This window comes from Terrapene carolina, unplaced genomic scaffold (assembly GCF_002925995.2).
Source record: "Terrapene carolina triunguis isolate 2854851 unplaced genomic scaffold, T_m_triunguis-2.0 Scaffold210, whole genome shotgun sequence".
Classification (NCBI taxonomy): domain Eukaryota; kingdom Metazoa; phylum Chordata; order Testudines; family Emydidae; genus Terrapene; species Terrapene triunguis.
In genome coordinates this window covers 21,429,385-21,441,722 of record NW_020664561.1, presented here as the reverse complement: position 1 = coordinate 21,441,722, position 12,338 = coordinate 21,429,385, and the positions used below count along the sequence as shown (strand labels likewise).

The 12,338-nt window shown below is 43.2% G+C and overlaps 2 protein-coding genes across 3 annotated transcripts in view; one reads left to right on the top strand and one right to left on the bottom strand.

Annotated features, from left to right (window-relative positions):
* LOC112109625 (60 kDa SS-A/Ro ribonucleoprotein) overlaps window positions 1–3,686 on the bottom strand; it is a 33,944-nt gene extending 30,258 nt beyond the window's left edge. The window contains exon 1 of the mRNA XM_026655610.1: window positions 3,499–3,686. The gene's annotated coding sequence lies outside the window, so the exon portion shown is untranslated. The remainder of the gene's footprint in view (window positions 1–3,498) is intronic.
* Window positions 3,687–4,072: 386 nt separating this feature from the next.
* The window catches only part of LOC112109626 (ubiquitin carboxyl-terminal hydrolase isozyme L5), a 30,957-nt gene continuing 22,691 nt past the window's right edge, over window positions 4,073–12,338 (top strand). Inside the window, exons 1-3 of one of the 2 annotated variants that reach the window (XM_024204200.2) lie at window positions 4,073–4,235; window positions 7,827–7,890; window positions 11,013–11,118. In XM_024204200.2, the coding sequence (XP_024059968.1) occupies window positions 4,154–4,235; window positions 7,827–7,890; window positions 11,013–11,118 (252 nt within the window). In that variant the 5' untranslated portion in view covers window positions 4,073–4,153. Of the gene's footprint in view, window positions 4,236–7,826; window positions 7,891–11,012; window positions 11,119–12,338 lie in introns of those variants that run through there. The other variant, XM_024204201.3, reaches the window with a different exon arrangement.

Genomic DNA, 12,338 nt, shown 5'->3' with positions numbered 1-12,338 from the left:
TGCCATGCTGGAGCCACAGTTATTTATTGACAAGTAAAATTTGCAGAATTTTAAAATATTGTGCACATAATTTTTAGGCACAGAATTCCCTCAGGAGTACAAAGTGCAATGTTCTTGTCGGCCAAAACCCTAATGGGGAAAAATTGTCTTAAGTAAATTGTACTCTATTTTGTTTATTTTGCTTTATACTACATTTTGCTAGTTTTAAATTAGTAAAAAAAAAAAATTGTTCTGAGTTTATTCTTTGCTAATTGTATTAATAATTGTTCTTAAATGAATAAAAGTTTTGTGGCTATAATTATTGCCTTATTTACTGGTTGGCATGTAAGTAAAAAATGTATGGTAATTAATTAAAAAAAGACTGCTGGGCTAAATGGTCAAGAAGGGAGTGAAGGAGTCGAGAGGCACAAACTTTATTATCAGATTTCAGAGTAGCAGCCGTGTTAGTCTGTATCCGCAAAAAGAACAGGAGTACTTGTGGCACCTTAGAGACTAACAAATTTATTAGAGCATAATGGACACAAATCTGACATCAGGAAACATAATACTCAAAAACCAGTGGGAGAACACTTTAACCTGTCTGGCCATTCTATGACAGACCTGCGGGTGGCTATCTTACAACAGAAAAACTTCAAAAACAGACTCCAACGAGAGACTGCTGAGCTGGAATTGATATGCAAACTAGATACGATCAACTCAGGATTAAATAAAGACTGGGAATGGCTGAGCCATTACAAACATTGAATCTATCTCCCCTTGTAAGTATTCTCACACTTCTTATCAAACTGTCTGTACTGGGCTATCTTGATTATCACTTCAAAAGTTTTTTTCTCTTACTTAATTGGCCTCTCAGAGTTGGTAAGACAACTCCCACCTGTTCATGCTCTCTGTATGTGTGTATATATATCTCCTCAATATATGTTTCACTCTATATGCATCCAAAGAAGTGGGTTGTAGCCCACGAAAGCTTATGCTCTAATAAATTTGTTAGTCTCTAAGGTGCCACAAGTACTCCTGTTCTTTTTATTATCAGAATCACCCAGATGGCAAATTGACAACCCTAAAGCAAAGGCATACACCCTAAAAACAAAATGAAAAATAAAGCCAAAAAAACAAAAACAAACAAAAAAAGGCAAATAGTCCGAGTAACAACTCAAATAATGCTAATTAAAAGCAACCTTAACTACCTCATAATTAACAGCTCCGGTGTAACACAGCAAGGTCCAAACACTTGTATAAAAACTTCTTACTATAAAGAAAAGGGTGTATTGCCATGGGACTTTGGGTTCGTTCTGCATCAACATCAAAGCTTCGAACACATTCGACAAAGGCCCAGCTCCCCTCCTTTGTGTGCAGTTTCAGCTGGTCACTGTAACTGACCAAGCAACACTAAAAACTGGTAACTATACAATCCAGCTGCAAAAGTAAGTAAGTAAGTAAGAGTGTGAGTGTCAAAGCATATGCTGATTTTAATGCTTAAAAGTGTATTGCCTTATCCCCTTTTAAAAAACTTGTGTGCTTCTTATAACATCTTATAACATTCTGAATCGCCATTTTCCACATGACAACAGCGAATAACTGTCTCAGAATCACTACAGCTGTATCTGTTGCAACTACACCAAATTTGTTATTCATTTGTGCTCTATAAATACACAAAAGTGGTTTAAAAAGCAAAGTGTCACATAATTAATCCAAATTTTAAAGGTTTACATAAAAAGCACATTTAAAGAAAAGCTGTAATAAAACTATGGATTCCAACCTAATTTTAACAATTGCTACGTTTAACAGGTATTTGAATTGCAAATGAAATACAGCACTTACGAATTAATTTGAAATTAAACTTTGGTTTTATTTTGGCTAAATTATAAAAACAATATACTGGAAATCTACAATGATTTGTAGTATTTATATTTGTAAGCCCTTTTGAGACTATATCTTTTTCTGTTCTGTAAAGAACTCTATTCATTTGCAGTCTTTTTAAAAATACTAATAGTAATATAGAGGCCAACAGCCTAGAAGGATTCAAAATTCCAAAAAGGATTAGATATTTATATAAATACTGAGAATATATTCACTGTCAAATTAGATGGGATTATGTTTTAAAAAGTACTCAAAAACCACAGCTTTAGAGCAATATAGACCTTTAATACTTCAGGACATAAGCCTACCTCTAACTGAGGGGATTAATAAGAAATTTCCTGTTAACAATTTGTTTCATAGTTGCCCACTTCATAGTTCTTGCACATCTGCTAACAGCTGCTGTCACTTGGGCCTGGTCTACACTACGACTTTAATTCGGATTTAGCTGCGTTAATCCGAATTAACCCTTCACCTGTCCACACTACAGAGCCAGTTAATTCGAATTAAAGGGCACTTAAAATCGATTTCTGTACTCCACCTCGACGAGAGGAGTAGCGCCAAAATCGATTTTGTTAATTCGAATTAGGGTTAGCGTAGCCGCACACCACCGAATTAATGTGGTTAAATTAATGGGGTAGTGTGGCCGCACACCACCGAATTAATGTGGTTAAAAACCGAATTAATGTGCTTAGTGTGGCCGCGCACAATCGAATTTATACAACCTGTTTCCCAAATTCGAATTATCTAAATTCGGATTAATCCCGTAGTGTAGACATACCCTTGGAGAACACTGGCCTACCTAAACCACTGGTTTGGTTAAATAAAGCAACTCCTAAGTTCATACGGTCACTCTCTAAAGGAAGATTGGCACAGAACCTTTGATAAGGAAATGGGGTTTGATAATATTAATTTCTAGCTAATATATATCATTTTTCACTTGCAGACTCCCATTTCTATTTTAGAGATGTGATTTCATTTTCACCAGGAAACCATTCTTCAAAGGGCTATGCCGACCCCTTGCTTTCAACCCCTTGTATGACTTTTTGAGGCATCTTAACAAAAAAGGTTGCAAGAAACAAATACCAGTATCCCAGAACACCTGGAGCACGAACACCGGTGCCCTGCGCGCTGTGTGTGCGCGCCTCACCCCTCTGTGTTTTTTCCTACCCTTCCCTTATACAAGGGATCTCGGGCACCTGTCCTAGGGGTTTACTAGGCGCCCCTTCCCGCGGAGAGCTTCTCTGCCGACCCACTTACACTGGCCATTCACCCGCCCTCACCCTCCCAAATTGGGAATATCAGCAGCGGGCGAAACGCTCCACCCCAGCGCCTACTCCTGCTTCCCTCGGCAGCTCCCGGGCCTCTCCTCACCCAGGGAGTGGCGAAGGCAGAAGAGGCCTCCGCCCGCCGAAAGGCTCCACACGCAGCCTTAAGCAGACGGGCGGCTCTCGGTGCCTCCTGCTGAGGCAAGGCCGCCGGGAGGTGCAATCCTTAAGCGGCTGTGAAAGGTGTATGGCTAGGCAGCTGCCCAGCGGCCCTCCCCAATTGAGGCCCTGCCTGCGGCGCGGAGCAGTGGCGCAGCATTGGACGCTCGGCGGAGACGGCGGCTGCTGTTGCTCAAGCGGGGCCTGGCCCTACCTGCGCGCGTGAGCCGGGGGCCGGGCCGGGGGCCTGGGCGCAGCAGGAGGTGCCGGCTCCGCCAAGGGTTCCGCAATCTGTCTGCGGCCGGCTCAGTTTCTCCTCGGGCAGCTGATTTCCCTCGAACTCAGCCCCTCCCTGGTAGGATTCCTGTCAGGACAGCATCGCTAAGACCCGGATGGAGCCGCTCTTCCTTCCCTTCCCACTGTGACCAGGCTCCGAGGCCCCGGATGGAACCGCCCCGCCTATCCTACCCCAGGGGCCAGCGACCGCGGATGTAGTTCCCCGCTTCAGCAGCCCTGACAGCGGCAGGGCCGGGAGGAACATTGGGACCCGGATAAAGTTCTCCGTCGCTCCTCCCATTAGTCCACTCTCCAAGCACCCGGATGGCGCGCTCCCGTCAGGCACAGCGGCGGAGGACCCGGATCCCCCTCAGCCGATAGGCCTCTTTCGTGACTGCTATTAGTATCCCGGATGTGATCTCTCTTCTCGTGTTCCGTCCGGGCCGAGCCCGCCCCCACTTCACCATAGAGATGACAGCGTGGGCCGCGGAGCCTGCTGGGAAGGAGGCGGCGGCGTGCGTGGGGGCGTGCAGAGAGCCTCAGCCGGCGGCTGGTGGCAGCGGCTGCTCCTTGAGAGCCTGTGAACCGCCACCATGTCGGGAGGAGGCAGCGCCGGGGAGTGGTGCCTGATGGAGAGCGACCCGGGCGTCTTCACTGAGCTCATCAAGGGCTTTGGTGAGGGGCCGAGCGGGGCCCGGGCAGGGGGCTGGGACCGGCGTCTGGGCAGGTGGCGGGCGGGCGGGCGGGGGGCACTTTTGAGGCCTGCAGCTGCTCCTCCGTCTCTTGCGGGAGGGGGGTGGCTCGTCGCTTCGGGACCTTCCTGACCTTCGCCCCTAGCCTCTTCAGCGGCGTTGCTGGGGTGCGACACCCTCCCCCCCCCAGCAGATGAGACGAGGCGGGCTGAGGCGGCAGTTTTGCTCAGTGGGATCAGACACAGAGATGCCCAAATCCCCGCGAGCCAGACATCCCCCTCCGCTGGGAGGGCGCAGTGCTCAGCACCTGCTCAGCTTCTGCAGGGCTAGCTCTTCGCAGGGGAAGCCACAGCCCGCTCTTCTGCTCCTACGCTTCAGCCTGCCTCGACACATCCCAGCCTGCAGTACAGTTCAGCTCCCCCGAAACCCAGTCGGGTCCCATTTGTGCTTGAAAATGGGACTACATGGTTGTTATGAGGCGGCTTCGGCCCTCAAGCACAGAACTGATGCTGTTTCTTTGAGGAAGACCTTGCCCTCATGCTCAGTAAGGCTAGGTCTACACTACCCGCCTGAATCGGCGGGTAGAAATCGACCTCTCGGGGATCGAATTATCACGTCTCGTCGGGACGCGACAAGCGATCCTCGAATCGACGCTCTTACTCCACCAGCGGAGGTGGGAGTAAGCGCCGTCGACGGGAAGCCGCGGAGGTCGATTTTGCCACTGCCCTTACAGCGGGGTAAGTCAGCTGCGATACGTCGAATTCAGCTACGCTATTCGCGTAGCTGAATTTGCATATCTTAAATTGACACACACACCCCCCCCCGTAGTGAAGACGTAGCCTAACTGTAGTGACCCCTGCCCAGGGTGTACCTATTAGCATTTTGAGAGTAACTAAAAAAAAAATCCTGAATGAATAAACTTGTACAGAGGTTTGCATGAGCATGTGCCTGCTGATCTGTGAGAGATTTCTTCTATCTCAGTATGTACAACATGTTGCATTTAAGATGTAATACTTACATAGCACACTTGCATCTTCCAAGCACTTTATAAATGGTAACTAGTACTCAGAAAACGTGTGTGAAGTAGGTAAATAATATCTTAATTTTACAAATTTGGATACTGAGTTACAGAGGACCAAGTTCTGTCTTGATTTACACCAAATACAATGCAATTGAAACTACTGGGATGTTATGGTTTGTAAATCAACATAGAATTTGGCCCAAAGAAGGTAAATTGCGTATCCAGTTCCACAAAGTAGATTAGAGTCCTTTACTAGAGTATCTTGACTTATAGTTCCAAGCATGTTTCTTACCTGCTCCATCTTTTTCCCCCTCACTTATCTGACCCATGAATAAGTCTGACTTTTTACACCAGGGGTTGCAAAAATGCCTTAGTAGTGACACTGGCGTGGGCACTCAAGCCATCCATTTTTGCAAGCCATCAATTTTTTTCTTTTTTTAAAATAAAAAGTTTCCATCCTTCATGGCTGTGAAGATGAAATGTGAATTGTAAACTGTTGTAGTGTTCCTATGCTGGAGTCTTCAGACACAGGTCCAGTGTGTCTACTTTTACTTGCAGCTTTGTGAAGCAGCACAACCCAAATGAGTTTAACAAGTTTCTGGGCAGTAAAACTATTGCTGTTGAGAATCATTTGGGCAGCACTGAATTTGTCAAATCATATTAATTTCATGCTGCCGCTGTTTATGAAAGCTAAGGGACAGGCAGTGTAATTATTCACAATTTTGGAGGGAGGCGGGCGAGGTGGGAGCATGGTAGAATAGCAGAGACTTTCCTGCAGTCCAGAAAGCCTAAGAAGGGTAAAATACTGGAGATTTGATCCTACTCTTTAGGAGGCTGTATCTTCCAGAAAGAGGAAGAATTCTAGAGGGATGTGGAGCTAAGCTTTATCACATGAACTAGCCAGAAGCTGATATGAAGATTCCCCTTTCCAAGATCCTCAGACACCTTCTTGGAAGAAATTTCAGCATACTTCCCAGCAGGTGTTGATTGCAGGATGGGCTGAATTTCTCACCAAGGATTTGCCCCTGTACTTCACCAGCAAAGCCTGCCCCACTCCCATCCTTTGTATCTACATCTGGCTAGTAGATCTAATTTTCCAGCTCGTACATCTCTGGAAAACTTCTCAAACTCTGTTTTACATAGTCTGATTCAGTAAACTCGTGTGATGGCTAACTTAATTTCTTCTGTAGGTAATGAGGAAGAAATTAATATTATTTGACGATTGGATGATGCAAAGGACTGGTAATGGGATAAAAAGTGTTTTGTTTTTACATTTGTGTCAGTGTCAAATTTGATCAATTTAAATGATGATCAAATTTGAAAGCCATTCAGTTGCCTGTGTTGCGTGAATTGTACTGGCTGTGTGTCTGATATGTAGAGCAAGAGCATTATCAAACTGTGTATCTGCAACCTCCTCCCCTAGGGATAATTTGACAATTTGTTTTCTATGGAACCTGTTCCTTATTCACTCTTCCAGACTCCCACTGAAATAGGCTTAGATCCTCAGATGCTACAAACATCCATCAATAAACATTCTGTCAATTCTTGGAGGATTTTTTTTTTTATGAGAGAGGAACCCAAAGCCTCATTGGAAGCCTGAGGATTGAAACAAAAGACTGAGATACATCTGAGGACTGGTCTTGATTGGTTGAATGTTGTACTATGTTATGAAAAAAAGATTGGTTCTCTCTTAAAGGGCCTGGTTAAAAGGCTACCTCTTAATTGGCACTGTTGGCAGGATTCTCAGTGAAGTGAAAGACTGAAAATGAACTATGAAGACTGAATCATCCTCATTCCTAGAGATGGTCCTACCAGGTCAAAGCTGAGGCATATTGGCAAGCTGTGCAGGAAGCTTGTACTGATACTTGGTTTATGGGCAAATTGAGAACTTTAGTCTCCAGGATTGCCTAGTTTGCTCCCTTTCATGAGTACTGGCCTGATTTTTACAAGAACTATTTGTGTAGTACAGACGCTCCCCGACTTGCACAAAATTTGAGTTACGCAAGGCGTTCAGCAACGTATCTCCGACCAATCCTTCCCCCCCCCCCCAAAAAAAAACACCCCCCCCCCCAAACTCCTATTTCTAGCTTACGGAACTTTTTCCATAAACTCGGATTTTCATACGTTGGATTTACGTAACTCGGGGAGGATCTGTAGTTAAATCTGAATGAATATTAATTCAAATTAATGTTTATGTAGTGTTTTACATGCTTTTACCTACATACAGTATCTTAAAATTGCTGTCAGTCACAAAGTGAAGATTAGTGGCATTATGAGATTCTTGTGGTTCTCCATTAAAATATTTGACTGTTTCTTAGTCAGTCAACAGTGATTTATCTTATCTCTCTATAAAATTACGCAAACTGGACTAAACAATTTTTTTCTCTAATCTTTCATCCATATCAGTCATAGGCTTTTTTTCTTCTTAAGTCTGGGCTTAGTTATAAGTAAGTTTCTTTAAGTGGGTGTTGTTGGGTTTTTTTTGTTTTTTGTTGTTGTTTTATTTCCCCTCTCCAAGGTAGGATAATTAAAACTATATCTTTGCTTTTCCAGGTTGCAGGGGAGCACAAGTTGAAGAAATATGGAGTCTGGAGCCAGAGAACTTTGAAAAATTAAAGTAAGCTATTGGATCTACAAAAGCAGTCTCCTTAGATAAGATTTGTTTAGTCTAGGTTCTTTATGAAATCACCGAAGATGCATTGTATTGCTACTTGTCCAATATACTGTATTGCTTTTGGTTTCTATAGCAATTTGCCAGGATTTTAAGCCCTTGTTATACAATACATTCAAGTTGTGAACTTTCAGATGTGCCTTTTATTGTTTAAACTAGCTTCCCTCTTTATGGGAAGTGACCTAGACCAGTGGCTAGAGCATAGGACTAGGAATTAATCAGCATTGCTATTGACTGACTTGCCCAATAGGAACACACAGTAAATTGCTCTATTCCTTGGGTTTTTGCAGTGATATTTAAAGTATCTACCACCTTAAATTAATTTATTGCACTTGTGCACAACTACAGCCTCTTTCTTGTTAATCTCTCTCCTGTCAACACTAATTTTGTTGTCATTCTGCAGGTCTGATCAAGAGCATTGTATTTGTTCATGTATAGTACCTTAAAAGAAAAGTATCACCTAATCTTCTACTTCACTCCTGTGCAAATATCCTACTCTATAATCTTCTAGAAAATAGGACAAGAAGTACAGAATGTAGGGTCTCAACAGTTATCTGACTAAAGCTTCTTAGGTTAGCAATGTATTTGAACTAGAGGCCCTCAAACATAACTTGCCCTGTCTACAATAGGCATTTTTAAAACCTCTTGGTTATCACATTTTAAAAGCACTAGGAAAAAATTCCGTCAAACCTCTTAAAAAGCATCTTCTCTTACGTCTGAAGTAGTGAATATGACGCCAATGCATATGAGCATGCACTCTGACTGTGTTTCATTTCATAGAAGATTAGGGTTGAAAGAGACATCTAGTCCAGCCTCCTGCTCAAAGCAGGACCAACCTCAACTACATCATCCAAGCCAGGGCTTTGTCAAGCCAAGCCTTAAAAACCTCTAAGGATGAAGATTCCACCACCTCCCTACGTAACCCATTCCAGTGCTTCACCACCCTCCTAGTGAAATAGTTTTTCCTACTATTCAACCTAGACCTCCCCCACTGCAACTTGAGACCATTGCTTCTTGTTCTGACATCTCCCACCACTGAACAGCCTAGCTCCATCCTCTTTGGAACCCCCCTTCATATAGTTGAAGGCTGCTATAAAATCCCCCCTCACTCTTCTCTTCTGCAGACTAAATAAGTCCAGTTCCCTCAGCCTGTCCTCGTAAGTCATGTGTCCGAGCACCTTAATCATTTTCGTTGCCCTCCGCTGGATTCTCTCCAGTTTGTCCATATCCTTTCTGTAGTGGGAGGCTGTCAAGGCTGTATCCCCACTTTGAACTTTAGGGTACAAGTGTGGGGGCCTGCATGAGGACTTCTAAGCTTAACTACCAGCTTAGTTCTGGTCCGCTGCCACCATTCCCTTCCCTGGGAAGCTTTGAGAAACCTTTCACCAATTACCTGGTGAATACAGATCCAAACCCCTTGGATCTAAAAACAAGGAGAAATTGACCCTTCCCCCCTCCTTCCTTTCACCAACTCCTGGTGAATACAGATCCAACTCCCTTGGATCTAAAAACAAGGAAAAATCAATCAGGTTCTTAAAAAGAAGGCTTTTAATTAAAGAAAAAGGTAAAAATCATCTCTGTAAAATCAGTATGGAAAATAACTTTACAGGGTAATCAAACTTAAAGAGCTCAGAGGACCCCCCTCTAGTCTCAGGTTCAAAGTACAGCAAACAAAGATAAACACTCTAGTAAAAGGTACATTTACAAGTTGAGAAAACAAAGTAAAACTAAGACGCCTTGCCTGGCTTTTTACTTACAAGTTTGAAATATGAGAGACTTGTTTAGAAAGATGGGGAGAACCTGGATTGATGTCTGGTCCCTCTCAGTCCCAAGAGCGAACAACCCCTTAAACAAAGAGCCCAAACAAAAGCCCCCCCCCAAGATTTGAAAGTATCTTGTCCCCTTATTGGTCTTTTGGGTTGGGTGTCAGCCAGGTTACCCGAGCTTCTTAACCCTTTACAGGTAAAAGGATTTTGGAGTCTCTGGCCAGGAGGGATTTTATAGTACTGTACACAGGAGAGCTGTTACCCTTCCCTTTATAGTTATGACAGAGGCCAAAAACAATGCAATGCTCCAGATGTGGCCTCACCAGTGCCAAATAGAGGGGAATAATCACTTCCCTCGATCTGCTGGCAATGTTCCTGCTAATGCATCCCAATATGCGGTTAGCCTTCTTGGCAACAAGGGCACATTGTTGACTCTCTAGTTGTTGTTGTGGCCTTTGTTTTATAGCTGACCCTAAATTCAGATTACTATGATGGGGGAAAAATTTGTGCTAATGCATTTTAAAAAGATTTCCTAAAACATTTTTAGAAGGACTCTTTCCCTCTACAAATGTTATTTATCACTGTTATGGTAATACCTAGAGGCCGCAACTGAGATCAGTGTCCCATTGTGCTGGATAATTTATAAACATAGTAAGAGACAGTCCATCTTGTGAAAGACATAAAACCTAAATAGACAAGAAAAAAGAATTACCTTCATTTTACAGATTGAGAACTCATATGAAATCTTCACGGGATCTTAGCTTTATGGATTTTTCCTTTTGAACCCAGCAGGATTACCAAACTTATAGTTTCAGTGCTTATCAATGCTTGGATAATGAATCTGATATTAGTTTCCAAAGAAAGTGTTACTAATAGTGTTACTGATGAAATCGCCAGATGCATCATGCAGGGAACTATATAGTTCCTGTGTGGGTGGTGATGGTGTGGGGAGGAACAGGGTCTAAGGTTAATATGTACTGGATTTCTTTAATTTCTAAATGTGTATTAGAGCTGAAGCAAACTGGCACTTAAAGCCCAGTTTACCAAGTGATCAACGAGTCAAATTTTGATTTTCAACAGTGCTATTTGAGTACTAACTCCACTTGGAATTGTGGGTGACATCTCTGAAAATTTTTAATCATTCAAAGTTAGAGGTCACATCTGGGAGTCTGAGCCTAACTGACAATATTTAGAAAGGAAGAATTAACTGCGTTGCCTTATCAGATGATGATACACTTAGATTAAAAATAGTTTGCATAGTTCTTCATCACACTTTTTCTGCTTTGACATTTTATTTTATAGACCGGTTCATGGGCTGATCTTCCTCTTCAAGTGGCAGCCAGGAGAAGAGCCAGCAGGCTCTGTTGTTCAGGATTCTAGACTAGACACAATATTTTTTGCTAAACAGGTACAGTAATTTCAGTGACTTCCTTAGGTGCCCCATGTGTATGAGGTATGTTTAGTCAGACAAAATCTTGCCAAAAAAGTAAAAGTAAAATTCTGTTGGAAGAAGGAGCTGAAGAGTAAATGAAAATGATGCTTTTAAAACTTCCTTTCAGTGGCATAAAGGATTATTTTCAAGGTGTGTGTTTTTGTTTTTTTGTTTTTTTTTTTCTTTAAATCTTCATGAGTCAATGATATTTTGAAACCACTTTCAACAAAAGATTATGGGGGGAAAATTTTTTTCACTCCATCAAAGTAGAGCTGCTATCACTATATTTCTCAAATACTCTTTGTTATAGGAAATGTTCACATTCTAGAGCCATATTTACCTGTTTTCCGTACAAACTTACAAACTCTGAAAATATTCCTTCAATTATTTATATCTGAAATACATAAGGTTTGAAACAAGTGATTGAAAATGTTGTTTATGTTAATGAAATCCATCTTATCTCATTAGATATAATGCACTAATACAGAATTCTTGTACACCTCTACCCCGCTATAATGCGGTCGTGGGGAGCCAAAAATCCCTACCACGCTATAGCTGAAACCCCGTTATATCGGGGTAGGGGTGGCAAGGCTCCGGCGGTGATTTAAAGGGCTCCAGCCACTGCGGGGAGCCCCAGGCCCTTTAAATCGCCAGTGGGGCCCCGCTGCTACAGCCCTGGGGTAGAGGCAGCAGGGCTCCAGCAGTGATTTAAAGGGCCCGGGGCTCCCCGCAGCAGCCGGAGCCCCGGACCCTTTAAAGCGCCGCCGGAGCCTCGCTGCTACTGCGCTATAAGCGAACCCGTGTTATATCGGGTCGCGTCATAGCGGGGTAGAGGTATATTTTTGCTTTGGCAGGCAGATCAATGTATATTACTAGTGACTTAGAAAAGCAAGGAAGAGTAACCAGATCAAATGTAAATTTTCTAACCAACAGAAGTTAGTTCAGTAGTAGGTTTTTTTTGTTTGTTTTTGTTTTTTAATGCATATAGGTATGTATGGCAGGCTAGAGCTGGCCTTTGTGGCTTCTTACAGGAGGCTCTGTGTCTGCTGACACCCCACCCCAGGAAAGGGGCAGCAAAGGTGGGTCCTCCAGGCCTGCCTAAAGAGGCTCCACAGAAGCAGCCAATCAGACCAGGAGGCTCAAATAAAAGGAGCTGTATTGCCTTAGCAGATTAGTTTTTGGCTGGGACCAGAGGG